General features: G+C 42.4%; 1 protein-coding gene across 3 annotated transcripts in view; it reads left to right on the forward strand.

Moving 5' to 3' along the window:
- Positions 1-19,034, forward strand: part of LOC140395495 (alpha-1,6-mannosylglycoprotein 6-beta-N-acetylglucosaminyltransferase B-like) — a 1,325,626-nt gene that overhangs the window by 1,215,489 nt on the left and 91,103 nt on the right. For all 3 annotated transcript variants that reach the window (XM_072483321.1, XM_072483322.1, XM_072483323.1), the window contains one exon: positions 3,695-3,850. In XM_072483321.1, coding sequence (XP_072339422.1) covers positions 3,695-3,850 — 156 coding nt within the window. The remainder of the gene's footprint in view (positions 1-3,694; positions 3,851-19,034) is intronic.

Genomic DNA, 19,034 nt, shown 5'->3' on the forward strand with positions numbered 1-19,034 from the left:
TGGACGTTTGGTCCTGCGATACACAATGAAGCATGCATGGTTAGACATCAGGCAGTGATCAGGTGATACGGGGGAGGGGGATATAGGGGAGGGGGGATATGGGGACGGGCTGTTGGTGGCTCACTTGCTCGTGGGCCCCCGATCTCTGCATCAGCAACCTCCCGGTCCTCAGGTCCGCCAGCCAGTTCCAGGGCCCTTTCCTCGTGTACGGTCAGTGGCCTCTCATCAGCGGGCCCTCCTCCAGTCCTCACATGCTCCCTATTGTTGTGTGCGCGCTTCTCCTGTGGGGGGGGGGCGGTGGTGGCAGGGGTAAAAGACAACAGTGTTAGGCAGGTATATGAATGCACGCCATCGGTTGCGCGTGCATTGCAGAGGTTAAGGTTAGGGCTGGATTCACTTGGGGATATGGGGGATATGGGGGAGGGGGGATATGGGGGAGGGGGGATATGGGGGATATGGGGGAGGGGGGATATGGGGGATATGGGGGAGGGGGGATATGGGGGAGGGGGATATGGGGAGGGGGGATATGGGGGCGGGGGGATATGGGGGAGGGGGGATATGGGGGAGAGGGGATATGGGGGAGGGGGGATATGGGGGGGGATATGGGGGAGGGGGGATATGGGGAGGGGGATATGGGGGATATGGGGAGGGGGGATATGGGGGAGGGGGGATATGGGGGATATGGGGAGGGGGGATATGGGGGATATGGGGGAGGGGGGATATGGCGGAGGGGGGATATGGGGGAGAGGGGATATAGGGGAGGGGGGATATGGGGGAGGGGGATATGGGGGACGGGGGATATGGGGGAGGGGGGATATGGGGGAGGGGGGATATGGGGAGGGGGGATGTGGGGGAGGGGGGATATGGGGGATATGGGGGAGGGGGGATATGGGGGATATGGGGGAGGGGGATATGGGGAGGGGGATATGGGGGAGAGGGGATATGGGGGAGGGGGGATATGGGGGGATATGGGGGAGGGGGATATGGGGGAGGGGGATATGGGGAGGGGGATATGGGGGAGGGGGGATATGGGGGAGGGGGGATATGGGGAGGGGGGATATGGGGAGGGGGGATGTGGGGGAGGGGGGATATGGGGGATATGGGGGAGGGGGGATATGGGGGAGGGGGATATGGGGGGGGGGATATGGGGGAGAGGGGATATGGGGGAGTGGGGATATGGGGGAGGGGGATATGGGGGAGGGGGGATATGGGGAGGGGGGATATGGGGAGGCTCACCCTGCCTGCTCTGACGAGGTCGTTCACCTTCTTGTGGCACTGGGTGCCTGTCCGTGGTGCCAGGGCCACAGCGGTGACGGCCTCTGCCACTTCCCTCCACAGACGCCGGCTGTGGCGTGGGGCAACTCTGCGGCCATGCCCGGGATACAGGGCGTCCCTCCTCTGCTCCACCGCGTCCAGGAGCGCCTCCACATCGCGTGACTCGAACCTCGGGGCTGAGCGACGGCCAGCCATCCAGTCGGGTGTTGCGGTCGGGTGTTCCGGTCGGGTGGGGGGGAGCTGCGCGGCCTTATGAGCCGTCACGCCGTGCAGCGCGTATGACGCTGCACGGCGTGAACCACTGCGCAAGAGCGGATCCCGTTACGTCGCTGCTAGCCCATTTCGGGCCGGAGACTATCGTCCCATTTTTATGACGTGACGCAAGTGGGATTTGCGCCGTTTTTTGCGCCGATCGGCGGACTTTCCGCCGATAACGGAGAATTTCGCCCCAGGAGTTCTGCTGTCATGGTATGTCCTGCCAGTTTGACATGCGCCATCCTCATACATCCACTGTAACTCGTCTTTGACTGCTCTGTGTCATCTGTCATCCAACTACACCAAAGTCTACCCCACTTAATAAATAAATAACCTTTATTGTCACAAGTAGGCTTACATTAACACTGCAATGAAAAGCCCCTAGTCGCCACATTCTGGCACCTGTTCGGGTACACAGGTGGAGAATTCAGAATTCCCAGCTGGTACGGGAATTGAACCCGCGCTGCTGGCCTTGTTCTGCATCACAAACCAGCTGTCCAGCCCACTTTCTGCTGCTCTCTACTTTATCCTCTGAAAGAGATCTTGATAGCTTTTCAGCTCTGATCAAAAAAAAATTCTGGATGTCACTTTTTAGAGATCTTTTTGCACTTGCAATTTCAAGCATTTGTCTTATGGTTTGTACAAGGAATTTTACTCATCTTAATTTAAGTCTTAGCACAACATTTCAAAGGCCTTTATTTTCCTTTCAAAATCTTTATTTATTATCCAGGCTACTGAGGCAGCGAGGAAGTGGATAGAATGTAGCATCTTATGAGTATTTTTTCCTTGTTACAATCTTGGATTTTCTTGTTAACACACCCTTCATCTTCTGATCGCCTCACCATTATTCAAACAGCAAAGTCAGGTCCATAATGACCTGCTTAGTTGCTTAACTTCAGAAGGTCATCCCCGATATTAAGGGTACAACCAGATTGACACCGTATTGAGGTTGTTTTGTGAAATGCAAGCAACAAAAGCACCAGGTGCAAAATATGCTACTCGGTATGTTGTGAATAGGAGACATCATTACAAGAGTCCTCATCTGGTGAAAGATCTGTATCAAATGAGTGAGAATGGTTTTATAATGTGAAGTGCCTCTCTACTGTATTTGTAAATGCATGAGTTGTGATTTCCTTTCACAGAGAAAACTATAAATGTACTTTGAGTCGTATAAATGATTCACTATGTCAACACATTTTTGTATGTCAAGATTCTCATTTGAAACGGTTTCACTGCGTATGAGACATAAAAAATGAGAACAGTCTTTGCTGCAAATTATGTAGTTGAAAAATGCATTGCTTTTTCTTGTTTGTTTTACAAAATCTCATTTTATTCCTTTTCTATTATTCCTGGCCCTATATAAAAATGCTTGTTTCCATTTGCACTTTTATTTTGGATTTTCTGTTAGCTTCTAATATATTTAACTGCTCTATTATCAATCATCAGAGCATTGATTTCTCTCCACATTTTTGTCTTGGGTAAGAGTGGCATCCATACAAGGCCCAGCTAAGAAAAGTAATTGGCCCAGGGAAGTTGCAGTACTGATTGCTAATTAGTAACAGTTATGGGGTTGGTGGACAACGACAACTGCAAAGTCAGTCATAGATTCTTAGAATCCCTACAGTGCAGAAGGAGGCCATTCAGCCCCTCAGTCTACACCGACCCTCCAAAAGAGCTACACCACCCAGGTCCACCCCACTCCCCTGCCCACCCCACCCTATCCCCGTAACCCCACCTGAACATTCATGGACAGTAAGGGTCAATTTAGCATGGCCAACCCACCTAATCATATCTTTGGACTGTGGGAGCACCCGGAGGGAACCCACACAGACATGGGGAGAATGTGCAAACTCCGCACAGACAGTCACCCAAGGCTGGAATTGAACCCGGGCCCCTGGTGCTTTGAAGCAGCAGTGCTAACCATTGTGCCACCTATCACAAAATTATCTCATTCCATTAAGTTTTCATTGAAGCGTGTGATCAAAACATATTTTTCAACTCGTACTTCAGCACATCATAAAAACAGAGGAACCGGATTGATATCCTGTGGAGACAAGACTAAGCAGTTTGTGTGCTATGGGTCATCAATGTAATAGCATACTTTATTCTGTTTGAGATGATTTCTTAAGAAGTTATTGACTATCATTAATTTTGTGCTCTTCAGGGGAAGGCAAAGTATCTTGAAGTTATTAATAAATACATGGAGATTCATGGAACTGTTTATTACCAGACACACTGGCCACCAGAGATGCCAATGTTTGTCAAAAATCATGGTCTACTACCTCAGCATGAGCTGCAGAGACTACTAAGAAAAGCAAAGGTATTGAACCCTCTACTAGTGACAACCAAGTTAAAATATATCTGCTTTTTGCATTATGTCTCTATTACTATCACATGATAATTGCAATATTTTAATAAGACTTTTAAAAAATTTGCGTAGATTCAAATATGCAATTATTATGTATTATATGTTGCAGTTAAAACATTTTAATTAGCACAATTATGCTATTATATGTCCATTCCTCGGATCACTGGCATGCAATTTTTAATTGCTCAAATTTAATTATTCTGAGCTTCAAATTATTTCATTTTATTGTTTGTGACCTTCTTGAATAAGTGCTTTTAATATGGAAATCTTAATTGGACCAGTCATTAAAAGCAACCTTTTACTTAGGAATTGTAAGAGTTATCATGCTGTTCAAAGATGATATAGATAGTTAAAGAATATAAATATTTCAGTTAGTCAGTTGTTTTAGTCCTATGGTAATCTAATTAAAATGGACACCCTAATGGATTCTCATATAAAATGGTGTTGTGCTTTGTTATACTCCTTAGACTATAGAGTCACCTTTAACTTCCAGTGAAATGTCTTGGCCAATCTTCCCTTACAAGTCCAGGGACTATGAGCTGGAGTAGGCCATGCAGTCTGCTGCCCCATTCAATACAATCATGTTTGGCCTTGGGCTTTAACCTGCCCGCTCCCGGGAGACCAAAAATCTGTCTATCTCAGTCTTAAATATATTCAATGACAGAGCACCCACAATCGTCTCGGGTGGCAAATTCCAAAGATTCACAAGCCTTTGAGTAAATAAATGGATCCTCATCTAGATCCTAAATAATTGACCATTTATCCGGAGACTGTGCCCCCTTGTTTTAGATTTGCAGCCAGTGGAAAACTCTCAATATCTACTCTTCCAACCCCTTCAAAATCATGTCTGTTTCAATCAGATCACCTTTTGTTCTTCAAAACTCGAGTGAATACTGGCCCGATTTACTTAGCCTCTCTTCTAAAAACAACTCTCTCATCCCAGGAACCAATCTAGAGAACCTCTTCTGTACTATCTGCAATGCATGTATATCCTTCCTTAAATATGGAGACCAAAACTGCACATAGTCCTCCAAGTGCCATCTCATCAAAGCTCTGTAAAATTGCAGCAAATATTCCTTATTCTTGTACTCTAATCCCCTCGCAATAAAGGACAACATTCCATTTGCCTTCTTAATTGCTTGCTGTACCTGCATGCTAACTTTGAGTTCCTTGTATGAAGACACCCAAGTATCTCTGAACATCAATGACATACAAAGTTTAATACTTTTTATAAAAGTTTTGCTTTTCTATTCTTATGATCTAAGTGAACTTCACATGTCCCCGCATTATAATCCATCTGCCATCTTGTTTCCCAGTCACTTAAGCTATTCTATATCTTTTTGCAGACTTCTGTGTCCTTCTCACAAGTTATGTTTCCACCTAGTTTTGTGTTGTCTGCAAATTTAAATACATCACTCTCTGTCTAATTGTCTAAGTCATGAATATAGATTGTAAATAGCTTAGGCTCCAACAGTGATCCATGCAACACTCTACTAATCACAGTCTGCCAACTTGAGAATGCCCTATTTATGCCTACTCTTTGTTTTCGGTCCATTAACCAATCCTTGCTAATGTATTACCCTCAACTTCATAAACTCTTATCTCGCCGATTAACCCTTTATGTGGCACCTTATCAAATGCCTGTTGGAAATCTAGGAATGATACATCTACTAGATCCTCTTTATCTACCCTCCTAGTTACATCTTCAAATAACTACAATAAACTTGTCTAACAAGATTCCCCTTTCATTAAAACCATGTTGACTTTGTCTGATCATACTATGATACTATGATCTGCCAAGTGCATTGTTAAGATTTTGTTAACAACAGATTTCAGTGCTTTTCCAATATCTGTAGATCCCTGTTTTCCCTTACTCGTTTCTTGAATAGCGGTTTTACATTTGCTGTTCAATCTCCTGGGACAGTTTTAGGATTTAGGGAATTCTGGAAAATCATAGCCAGTGCTCCACTATCTCTGCAGCTATCGTGTTTATAATGCTACGATGTAGGCTATGAAAGCCTGGGGATTTTAGTCCGTTAAGTTTCCCCAGTTATTTTTCTCTGCTGATATTAATTTCTTTAATTTCCACACTTTGTAATACCTATTTCTGGTATGCAATTTGTTTCTTGTGAGGACAAGCACAAAATATTTGTTAAATATCTATGCCATTTCCTCATTTTCCCATAATAATTTCTCCTGTCTCTGCTTTTGCTCTTCATTTATTGATGCTCCAAGAACAAGAACAAAGAAAAGTACAGCACAGAAACAGGCCATTCGGCCCTCCAAGCCTGTGCCAACCATGCTGCCCGTCTAAACCGACTTCAGATTAGCGTCTCAATCAAAAGATGGCACCTCTAACATTGTAGCACTCCCCCAGTATTTTAATGCACTCAAGTCTCTGGAGTGGAACTTAAACCTAAGCTAGAATCCAGAAGCTAGAATGTCACTTAAATAAATACAAGATACAGAAACTCACCTTTACCTGACGTTAGCCTTCATTTTTGTTGCACTATCACAGCAATGAAGTATATTCATTCACTTTCCTTTCAAGGTCTTAAATTATCACCCCATTCATATATATATATAGACTCTCTATCAGGTCATGATTTGGGTTGCTGATCTTTTCACAGGGCAGGAGGAAATATTTTGAATAGCTGTTCTTTTTGGCAAGGGTTCTGGCTGCTGCATTGATAGGAACATACAAAAATGTCAGGCGTGAGCCAGTTGTTCATCAAGCTTACCTCACACCACAATGGTTGGAGCATCAAGCATCATGGCTGAAAACTTCCTCCTCCACCCACCACCCACCCCACAACCTTCCTCCCCCCCACATACCACACTATCCTTCAAATCAGGCTCTCAGTTTGCTTTCCAGTCTGCAATGGTTTTCACTGTAGCTTCATTCAGGTCTCTGCAGTTTCAGAAATACAGCAGCTTTTCATGAGAAAACACAGGAGAGTGAGAGACAACAGATCCTTTCCCCTGAGTATCCAGGACTCTGCTTTCCTTAGGTCTCTGGAAATCATCCCACTCAGGCAGGATCCAATCAACACTTGTCCCCATGCAGAATATGGCATTTTGGCCAATTCACTGGCCACCAGCCAACCAAGTACCACCCCATCTCTCAGGTGCCCCAAGTCTGAGTATTGTTCCATAAAAACTAGCACCATATAGTACATTGCAACTTTTTCAATTTCTCATTCTCTCTGCTGCTTGACTTAAAGACACATAGCTATCAAGCTTCCATGGATCAAAATGATAACGCAAAATATAAAGAAAGGGGAAATAAGGAAATCAACAGGAAGGATTCAATAAAAGTCCTTTCTGACCCCCTCAGGTAATCAACCTGAGTCAAGGAGCCAAATGTTACCTATAAAGATACCAGCCTTTGACTGTATATGGTGCAATCTCTGCCCTAGTCAGGAGCCAAGATGTTCAGCTCCCTCTTGAGGACATATAGAGAGTCAGCACCCACCCACCACAGCAATGAACTCCAGAATTCTCTAGAAGGCTAGGCAAGCACATGAGGAGAAGGGAATGAAGGATTACACTAATAGATTTAGAAGAGGAAAGACGGAAGGAGTCTTGAATAGAATGGTTGGGCCGAATGGCCTGTTTCATGTGCCATACCAATGTAATCCTATCACCTCATCTTGAAATGTATGATGCTCCAAAGTAAATAGAGCTTCTAAGATTATTGGCCAAAGTCTTTTTTATTTCTATTCTTTGAAAATTCCGACTTATATATCCCAATATGTCCAGGTGTCCTTAGTTTTTTTTTATCCCTTGAGTTTGTTCATAGCCCATGCTTCACTGATTACTACAAATTTAAGTTTCCTTGAATGTGCGAAGTGCCTGCAGCCTTCAATTATGAAAATGGATGTGAAAAATCTATTCAACACATCTTCCATTCCTTGATCTTGCTGAATATAACTACCTTAATTATCCATTAAAAAAAAACCTATCTGGTCTTTAATATGCTGCTTGAATCTGCTGCCACAGCTAAAATATTTCTTTGCAAATGCTCCATTGCTTTACCCATTCTAAAGCTGGCTTTATTATTTTATTCAGATTATTTCCCCCTACTTTGCATGTTCCTGATAGTTTTAATAGATTTCTATTTTTCTGTCTCTGATGTTTTCTACTTGCTGCAACTAATGCAGACAGGCACTTGTCAGACTCTGACAGTCAAATTAGTTTGGCTGACTTTCCCGTGTTTGCTTTCTTCTATTTTTCAGTCCCTCGTCCGTATTTAGTTAACTGATCTCAGCAATGGCAATAGTGAGAGTGGGCTAGGGAGGGGAAACTTGGCCCACGTTCCTGCTCACTGTTGCTGTTTAGTGCTGTCCCAGAGCGTGGCCAGGACACCGTATCCAAGCAAAGGGCTCACATAGGAAGAGGAGAAAATTGGCGTCAATGGAAATACATTTGTGCAAATAATGCCATGGGGGTAGCTGTAACAATAATGAGGCTAATTAAATCTTTGAACCATTCAGTGAAAGTAAAAGGAATGCACAAAAAGACAAACATTTGCAGCAATTTTAAAGTTGCACCTTTTGCTTTCCTATGTGTGAATGATGCAGTATGTTTGTCTATCTGCTTGCACCATGAAATGCTTTCAGAAATTTCACATAACATATTTTCAAAAGCCATTTACAAGTTATTAGTTTCTTTTAAACTAATCTATGCAAATTTAAAACAAGATGGAAATAATAGCCCATTTATATTTGTATAATTCCTGCTCCTCCTAGCCATGTTTGATTCACTTAGCCAGATGTTTCTGAAGAGGTTAATAAAAGATTTTACGATACCCATTAAAAATTTATCGTCACTAACACTAAATGTTATATTCCTAGTCATCATGATGGGATGAGGAAATTCAGCGCCTCTTCAGGGTTGAGAAGAGGTTTTCTCATCGTAGGGGAGAGGATTAGGCCGTTCAATTTTTACATGGCTAGGAGGAGCAAGAATATAATAAATAGGAGCAGGGAAAGACCATACTCTGTCTACTCTAAGCATACACTGCCATCCATCACACACCGCTCCACAGATCCCTTGAAATAGTAACAGCAGAAATGGTCTCATGAAAATCACAAAGAAATACGCATATTCTGCATTTGGAAAAGCCACGCTGTGCCTATCATGTGAGGATACCTTTAAGAAATGGATGTTTATAAGTGGATGTGTATCTAAATATCTGTAGTGAGAGTACCTTTAAGAAATGGGTGTTTACTACTGCAGTGATGTCAGAGTGTGGGTGGGGCTGGGTGGTCTGTCAGCTTTTTACTTTTGTTTTAGGCTGTTTGCTGCAGGATGTGGTTTAGTTTTGTTTTCAGCGTTGGAGCTGAAGGCAAACACATCAGCTGTACTGCTGTTCTCTCTGCCATGAAAGGACTATCTCTTGATCATCTGATGAATTCAGAATTATAAATGTTTTCAGTAGTGACTTTAATCTGATGTGCTTCTGTTAAAGGTTTTGTTTTTAAGTCGTATGGATGTCAAAAGGAAAGCTTAAAGGGTTACTTAGTGTTGTAGTCTTTGGGGGTTGTATTTGAATTAATGGTTGCTAAGATGTTCACTATATGTTTTAAAAAGGTTAACCTGAGTTCATAGAATAAACATTGTTTGGCTTTAAAAAATACTTTTCCATTTCTGCTGTACCACACCTGTAGAGTGGGCTGTGTGCTCCCCATATCACAGTCTAGTAAAAGTTGTCGGTCAGATGAACTCCATGGTACACTTTGGGGTTCTCTAAACCATGGCCCATAACAAATTGGGGGCTCATCCGGGATAAAAGTCTATCTATAGGATTGGCTTAATGAACTTAAAGACAGTGAGGGGTGAGCATATTGTGGGTGCTTTCAGGTGTGGTATTCCAGTATAAGTGGGGAGTGTGTTGTGGACAATGGCTCTTTCAGAGGCTCTGAAGTTTTTGGGGGTGGAGACGGTCACATGCAGTACCTTACGGACAGAGCCTAAAAGCAGACTGTTAGATTTGGCAAAAACATTGCAGTTAACATTACCTGACAAAATGCGAAAAGATGAGGTAATTATGGCGATGGCTAAGTGTTTTAAAGTTGCTTGAGATACAGTTTGCCTCATTGGAAATGGCAAAAATTCAGTGACAAATTAAACAAATGGAACATGAGAAATAATTAAAGCAGCTTGAATGCGAAAGAGAGGAAAAAGAAAGAGAAAGGGAGAGAGAGGAAAAAGAAAAGGAGAAAGAAGAAAGGAGAAAAGAAAGAATAGCCCTAGCAGAACAAAAAGAAAGAGAAAGGGAGATACAGATCAGGGAAAAAGATAAAGAGAGAGAGTTTGAACTTCAGAAAATGGCCATGAAACATGACAGTCAGTTAAAATTGGCAGACGTAAAGGGAAACGTACAGTCAGATGACAGTGATGAGGACAGTGAGAAAGAGCGTCAAAGTCGAAGGCTTGGTCGGGATCTATTAAATATGTCCAAGCATTGCCAAGGTTTGACGAGAAGGAGGTGGAAGCCTTTTTCATCTCATTTGAGAAGGTGGCTAAACAAATGAAATGGCCATGGGACATGTGGGTATTACTGATTCAAACAAAGCTGATAGGTAGGGCTAGTGAAGTGTTTGCATCACTACCGGAAGAGGTATCTGGGACGTATGAGGAGGTGAAAAAATCCATCTTAGGTGCATATGAACTGGTGCCTGAAGTCTCCAGACAAAGGTTTCAGAAGGTGACCAAACAGGTGGATGAGGGCAAAGCAGTTGATGTGGTGTATATGGATTTCAGTAAAGCGTTTGATAAGGTTCCCCACGGTAGGCTACTGCAGAAAATACGGAGGCATGGGATTCAGGGTGATTTAGCAGTTTGGATCAGAAATTGGCTAGCTGGAAGAAGGCAAAGGGTGGTGGTTGATGGGAAATGTTCAGACTGGAGTCCAGTTACTAGTGGTGTACCACAAGGATCTGTTTTGGGGCCACTGCTGTTTGTCATTTTTATAAATGTCCTGGAGGAGGGCGTAGAAGGATGGGTGAGTAAATTTGCAGATGACACTACAGTCAGTGGAGTTGTGGACAGTGCGGAAGGATGTTACAAGTTACAGAGGGACATAGATAAGCTGCTGCGCTGGGCTGAGAGGTGGCAAATGGAGTTTAATGCAGAAAAGTGTGAGGTGATTCATTTTGGAAGGAATAACAGGAAGACAGGAAGATTCTTGGCAGTGTGAATGGGCAGAGAGATCTCGGTGTCCATGTACATAGATCCCTGAAAGTTGCCACCCAGGTTGAGAGGATTGGTAAGAAGGCGTACGGTGTGTTAGCTTTTATTGGTAGAGGGATTGAGTTTCGGAGCCATGAGGTCATGTTGCAGCTGTACAAAACTGTGGTGCGGCCGCATTTGGAGTATTGCGTGCAATTCTGGTCGCCGCATTATAGGAAGGATGTGGAAACATTGGAAAGGGTGCAGAGGAGATGTACCAGAATATTGCCTGGTAGGCAGGGAAGATCTTATGAAGAAAGGTTGAGGGACTTGAGGCTGTTTTCGTTAAAGAGAAGAAGGTTAAGAAGTGACTTAATTGAGGCATACAAGATGATCAGAGGATTGGATAGGGTGGGCAGTGAGAGCCTTTTTCCTCAGATGGTGATGTCTAGCATGAGGGAACATAGCTTTAAATTGAGGGGAGATAGATATAGGACAGATGTCAGAGGTAGGTTCTTTACTCAGAGAGTAGTAAGGGCGTGGAATGCCCTGCCTGCAACAGTAGTGGACTCGCCAACACTAAGGGCATTCAAATGGTCATTGGATAGACAGATGGACGATAAGGGAATAGTATAGATGGGCTTTAGAGTGGTTTCACAGGTTGGCGCAACATCGAGGGCCGAAGGGCCTGTACTGCGCTGTAATGTTCTATGTTCTATGTTCTAAGGTTTAGAAATTTAAGGAAAGAATTTGGTCAAACATACATGGAGTTTGAAAGGCTCAAAAAGAGTAATTTTGATAGGTGGATAAGGGCTTTGAAAATAGACCAAATGTATGAAGCTCGCAGAGAAATTATGCTTTTGGAGGAGTTTAAAAATTCAATTCCTGATGTAGTGAGAACTCATGTGGAAGAGCAGAGGGTTAAAACTGCGAGATTAGCAGCAGAAATGGCAGATGATTATGAATTAGTTCATAGATCAAAGCTTGGTTTCCAACATCAGTTTCAGCCTGTGAGGGATAGAAACTGGGGACATGAGAAATACTCAAGTGGTAAAAGTAAAGGTGATCTGATGGGAGATAATAAGGAGAGTGTACCTCAGATTAAAAAAGAAATCCAGGAGGGTGGAAGAGACATGAAAAGTTTCAAATGTTTTCACTGTAATAAACTAGGTCATGCAAAAGTCTCAGTGTTGGTGGTTGAAGAAAAGCACTGGGAAGGCTGATGTGGTAAAACAGGATAAGACCGTGGAGTTTGTGACATTGGTAAAGGAAAGCCCAAGTGAAGCGAAGTAGGTGCAAAAGATTGTACAGCCTGATCAAGAGGTGATTGATAAGAAGGTGCTAGATTTCTTTAAAGAATGTACTTGTGTGGGTAAAGTTTACTCATGTGTATCAGGAGGAGCAGGTAAATAAGTCACAATTTTAAGAGATACGGGAGCTAGTCAGTCTTTAATGGTAAGACATGAGGAGTTATATAGTTTGGGAAGATTGTTGCCAGAAAGGGTGGTAATATGTGGAATTCAGGGTGAGAGGAGTAGCGTTCCATTATATAAGGTAAGGTTGGAAAGTCCAGTGAAGAGTGGTGATGTGGAATAGGAGTAATAGAAAAACTGTCTTGTCCAGGAATACAGTTTATCTTGGGTAATGATATAGCTGGATCGCAGGTGGGAGTGATGCCTACTGTGGTTGATAAGTCAGTGGAAAATCAGTCAACTGAAGTGTTGAAGGACGAATATCCTGGGATTTTTCCGGATTGTGTAGTAACAAGGTCGCAAAGTCACAGATTAAGACAAGAGGAGAAATCAAAGAGTGAGAATGAAGTTGAAGTGCAATTATCAGAAACAATTTTTGATCAGATGGTTGAAAAAGAACAAGAACAGGTGGAGGATGAGGTGGATATTTTTAGCTCAAGAAAATTGGCAGAGTTACAACAGAAAGATATAGAAATAAAACAGATGTATCAGAAAGCATGTACGGAAGAGGAATCTGAGTGTATACCAGAGTGTTATTACCGTAGAAGTGATGTCTTGATGAGAAAATGGAGACCTTTACATATGCAGGCAGATGAAAAGTGGGCAGAAGTTCATCAAGTAGTATTGCCGGTAGGGTATAGAAAGGAGGTGTTGCGAGTTGCACATGAGGTACCAGTGGGAGGTCATTTGGGAGTAAGGAAAACTCAAGCTAAAATACAAAAACATTTTTATTGGCCTGGACTACATAAAGATGTAGTTAAATTTTGTCAATCATGTCACATATGTCAAGTGATAGGGAAACCTCAAGCAGTGATAAAACCAGCGCCCTTAATACCCATTCCAGCATTTGAGCAACCTTTTACACGGGTCCTAATTGATTGCGTAGGACCGCTTCCTAAAACAAAAAGTGCGAATCAATATCTTTTGACTATAATGGATGAGTCTACTAGGTTTCCAGAGGCCATTCCAGTACGTAATATTACAGCTAAAAAGGATGTGGAGGAGTTACTTAAATTCTTTACTAGATATGGACTACCCACAGAAATACAATCGGATCAAGGATCACATTTTACCTCCAGGTTATTCAAAGAAGTTATGGATAGCTTAGGAATAAAACAATTTAAATCAACTGCGTACCATCCAGAATCGCAAGGAGCATTAGAAAGGTGGCATCAGACATTAAAGACAATGTTGATGGCTTATTGTCAAGATTATCCAGAGGATTGGGATAAAGGAATTCCATTCGTACTGTTTGCAATTAAGGATGCACCTAATGAGTCAACCAAATTCAGTCCTTTTGAACTCATTTTTGGTCCTGAGGTAAGAGGACCACTTAAATTGATTAAGGAAAAATTGGTGAGTGAGAAATCAGAATTTGCATTATTGGATTATGTGTCAAATTTTAGGGAACAATTAAATAGAGCAGGTGAATTGGCGAGACAACAGTTAAAAGTTGCACAAAATGTGATGAAACGGGTAGCAGACAAGAAATCCAAAGTTCGTAGTTTTGCCAGTGGAGATAAAGTTTTAGTGTTGTTACCAGTGGTAGGTGAGCCTTTAAAAGCAAGGTTTTGTGGACCTTATCAGATTGAAAGGAAATTAAGTGAGGTGAATTATGTGGTTAAAAACGCCAGATAGAAGGAAACCTCACCGAGTGTGTCATGTGAATATGCTTAAAAGGTACTTTGAAAGGGAAGGAGAGAAAAAGGAGGTTTTAATGCTTCTAACTCAAAGTGACGAACCAAATCCAGATGACTGTGAATTTGACATACCTCAAATTAAATTGGAAAACGAGGATGTTCTTAAAAATTGGGATAAATTGTTGAGTTACCTTCCAGAGGAAAAACAAACTGACCTGAAAGAGTTATTGATATCATGTGGGCAAGTTTGTAGAGTTAAATTGGGAAGTACTAAAATGGCTATACATGATGTAGATGTGGGAAATCCAATCAAACAACATCCATATAGACTTAACCCTTTAAAATTGGCACAGGTTAACAAAAAGATTGGGATTATGCTTAGAAATTGCATAATTGAAGTGGGTTGCAGCCAATGGAGCTCACCCATAGTGATGGTGCCTAAACTAGACAGTGCCCAACGGTTGTGTGTGGCCTATAGAAAGGTTAATGCTGTTACAAGAACGGACTCTTATCCTATCCCACGTTTAAAGGATTGCATTGAGAAAGTGGGACAATCAGCTTTTCTTTCTATACTGGATTTACTTAAAGGTTACTGGCAGGTACCTTTATCCAAATGGGCGAAGGAGATTTCAGCTTTTGTGACTCCAGATGGTATATACCAATTCAAAGTTATGCCATTTGGCATGAAAAACGCCCCAGCCACATTTCAACGGTTAACTAACAAATCTGTTTCAGGATTACCCAATTGTGCGATATACATCGACGGTCTGGTAATTTTCAGCCAGACATGGAAAGAACATTTAAAACATCTGGTGGAGTTATTCGATCGACTTCAGGAGGCGGGTTTGGTGGTAAACCTAGCCAAATGTGAATTTGGAAAAGCCCAAGTCACTTTCCTTGAGGAGTTTCCGACACCCTCAAGACAAAGGGAAATAATGCGATTTCTTGGCATGAGTGGATTTGATCGAATATTTGGGCAAATGTTTTGTAGCGTGGTTGCTCCACTGATGGACTTGCTGAAGAAACGTCCAAAACAAAATGGGCTATATTATTATAACTGTTTGCGTGTGTTGTTTTTTTGAAACAAAAAAGTATATTTACTGTGTGCATTTCTTAAAGGATAGTGAAAAGGTAAAAAATGAAACCATCTTGAAGTTGAAGTTTTTGTCTTGGGGGGGAAGTGTCATGTGAGGATACATTTAAGAAATGGGTGTTTATAAATGGGTGTGTATATAAATATCTGCAGTGAGAGTACATTTAAGAAATGGATGTTTACTACTGCAGTGATCTCAGAGTGTGGGTGGAGCTGGACTGTCTGTCAGCTTTTTACTTTCGTTTTAGGCTGTTTGCTGCAGGGTGTGTTTTAGTTTCTTCTTCAGTGTTGGAACTGAAGCCAGACACATCAGCTGTACTGCTGTTCTCTCTGCCATGAAAAGACTATCTCTTGATCATTTGGTGAATTCAGAATTATAAATGTTTTCAGTAGTGACTTTAACCTGATGTGCTTCTGTTAAAGGTTTTGCTTTAAAGTCGCATGGATATTAAAAGGAAAGCTTAAAGGATTACTTAGTGTTATAGTCTTTGGGGGTTGTATTTGAATGTATTTGGTTGTATTTGAACATTTAGGGGGGGGGGGGAGAGTGAACAGCCAGCTGTCGTGGTGCACATAGGCACTAACGATATAGGTAAAAAACGGGATGAGGTCCTACAAACTGAATTTAGAGAGCTAGGAGTTAAACTAAAAAGTAGGACCTCAAAGGTAGTAATCTCAGGATTGCTACCAGTGCCACGAGCTAGTCAGAGTAGGAATGTCAGGATAGAGAGGATGAATACGTGGCTCGAGAGATGGTGCAAGAGGGAGGGATTCAAATTCCTGGGACATTGGAACCGGTTCTGGGGGTGGTGGGACCAGTACAAACCGGACGGTCTGCACCTGGGCAGGACTGGAACCGATGTCCTAGGGGGGGTGTTTGCTAGAGCTGTTGGGGAGAGTTTAAACTAATGTGGCAGGGGGATGGGAACCGATGCAGGAAGTTGGAAGGTAGTAAAACAGGGACAGAAATAAAAGGCAGTAAGGGGGAAATTGTAAGGCAGAGAAGCCATAGTCAAAAATCAAAAAGGGCGAGAGTACAAGATACAGTGACTGAGGGGAGCTCAGTGAATAGGACCAGGAATATTAAAAGAAATAAAACGGGAAGTGAAAACATTAATGGTAAGCGACGCGGCAGGTTGTTACAGGAAGATATGGGTTCGACGACAAGGAAAATTAGGAGAAAGGTTAAGAGGAAATATAACTTAGGAGAGGTTACTGATCGAGGTGTTAAGATTAAGAACAGAGGTAAAAAAGCCAACATAAGTGTACTTTACCTGAATGCTCGTAGTATTCGGAATAAGGTAAATGAGTTGATGGCGCAAATCATCGTGAATGACTATGATTTAGTGGCCATTACTGAAACATGGTTAAAGGATGGTCACGACTGGGAGTTAAATATCCGAGGGTATCAAACTTTTAGGAAGGACAGAGTGGATGGTAAGGGAGGTGGTGTAGCTCTGTTATTTAAGGATGACATCCGGGCAACAGTAAGGGATGACATCGGTGCTATGGAGGACAAGGTTGAATCCATTTGGGTGGAAATCAGGAATAGTAAGGCGAAAAAATCACTGATAGGAGTAGTCTATAGGCCACCAAATAATAACATTATGGTGGGGCAGGCAATAAACAAAGAAATAACAGATGCATGTAAAAATGGTACAGCAGTTATCATGGGGGATTTTAATCTACATGTCGATTGGTTTAACCAGGTCGGTCAAGGCAGCCTTGAGGAGGAGTTTATAGAATGTATCCACGATAGTTTCCTAGAACAGTATGTAATGGAACCTACGAGGGAACAAGCGATCCTAGATCTGGTCCTGTGTAATGAGACAGGATTGATTCAGGATCTGATAGTTAGGGATCCTCTTGGAAGGAGCGATCACAATATGGTGGAATTTAAAATACAGATGGAGGGTGAGAAGGTAAAATCAAGCACTAGTGTTTTGTGCTTAAACAAAGGAGATTACAATGGGATGAGAGAAGAACTAGCTAAGGTAGACTGGGAGCAAAGACTTTATGGTGAAACAGTTGAGGAACAGTGGAGAACCTTCCAAGTGATTTTTCACAGTGCCCAGCAAAGGTTTATACCAACAAAAAGGAAGGACGGTAAAAAGAGGGAAAATCGACCGTGGATATCTGAGGAAATAAGGGAGAGTATCAAATTGAAGGAAAAAACATACAAAGTAGCAAAGATCAGTGGGAGACTAGAGGACTGGGAAATATTTAGGGGGCAACAGAAAGCTACTAAAAAAGCTATAAAGAAGAGTAAGATAGATTCTGAGAGTAAACTTGCTCAGAATATAAAAACAGATAGTAAAAGTTTCTACAAATACATAAAACAAAAAAGAGTGGCTAAGGTAAATATTGGTCCTTTAGAGGATGAGAAGGGAGATTTAATAATGGGAGATGAGGAAATGGCTGAGGAACTGAACAGGTTTTTTGGGTCGGTCTTCACAGTGGAAGACACAAATAACATGCCAGTGACTGATGGAAATGAGGCTATGACAGGTGAGGACCTTGAGAGGATTGATATCACCAAGGAGGTAGTGATGGGCAAGCTAATGGGGCTAAAGGTAGACAAGTCTCCTGGCCCTGATGGAATGCATCCCAGAGTGCTAAAAGAGATGGCTAGGGAAATTGCAAATGCACTAGTGATAATTTACCAAAATTCACTAGACTCTGGGGTGGTCCCGGTGGATTGGAAATTAGCAAACGTGACACCAAAGGAGGTAGGCAGAAAGCGGGTAATTATAGGCCAGTGAGCTTAACTTCGGTAGTAGGGAAGATGCTGGAATATATCATCAAGGAAGAAATAGCAAGGCATCTGGATGGAAATTGTCCCATTGGACAGACGCAGCATGGGTTCATAAAGGGCAGGTCGTGCCTAACTAATTTAGTGGAATTTTTTGAGGCCATTAACAGTGCAGTAGATAACGGGGAGCCAATGGATGTGGTATATCTGGATTTCCAGAAAGCCTTTGACAAGGTGCCACACAAAAGGTTGTTGCGTAAGATAAAGATGCATGGCATTAAGGGGAAAGTAGTAGCATGGATAGAGGATTGGTTAATTAATAGAAAGCAAAGAGTGGGGATTAATGGGTGTTTCTCTGGTTGGCAATCAGTAGCTAGTGGTGTCCCTCAGGGATCAGTGTTGGGCTCACAACTGTTCACAATTTACATAGATGATTTGGAGTTGGGGACCAAGGGCAATGTGTCCAAGTTTGCAGACGACACTAAGATAAGTGGTAAAGCAAAAAGTGCAGAGGATACTGGAAGTCTGCAGAGGGATTTGGATAGGCTAAGTGAATGGGCTAGGGTCTGGCAGATGGAATACAATGTTGACAAATGTGAGGTTATCCATTTTGGTAGGAATAACAGCAAAAGGGATTATTATTTAAATGATAAAATATTAAAACATGCTGCTGTGCAGAGAGACCTGGGTGTGCTCGTGCATGAGTCGCAGAAAGTTGGTTTTCAGGTGCAACAGGTGATTAAGAAAGCAAATGGGGTTATGGTGTTCGGGCCAGAAAGTGGAGCTGAGTCCACAAAAGATCAGCCATGATCTCATTGAATGGTGGAGCAGGCTCAAGGGGCCAGATAGCCTACTCCTGCTCCTAGTTCTTATGTTCTTATGTTCTTTTGTAATGGTTGCTAAGGTGTTCACTGTATGTTTTAAAAAGCTTAACTTGAGTTCAAAGATTAAACATTGTTTTTCTTTAAAACATACTTTTCCATTTCTGCTGTACCACACCTGT

Source organism: Scyliorhinus torazame, chromosome 18 (genome assembly GCF_047496885.1).
Source record: "Scyliorhinus torazame isolate Kashiwa2021f chromosome 18, sScyTor2.1, whole genome shotgun sequence".
Taxonomy (NCBI): Eukaryota; Metazoa; Chordata; class Chondrichthyes; order Carcharhiniformes; family Scyliorhinidae; genus Scyliorhinus; species Scyliorhinus torazame.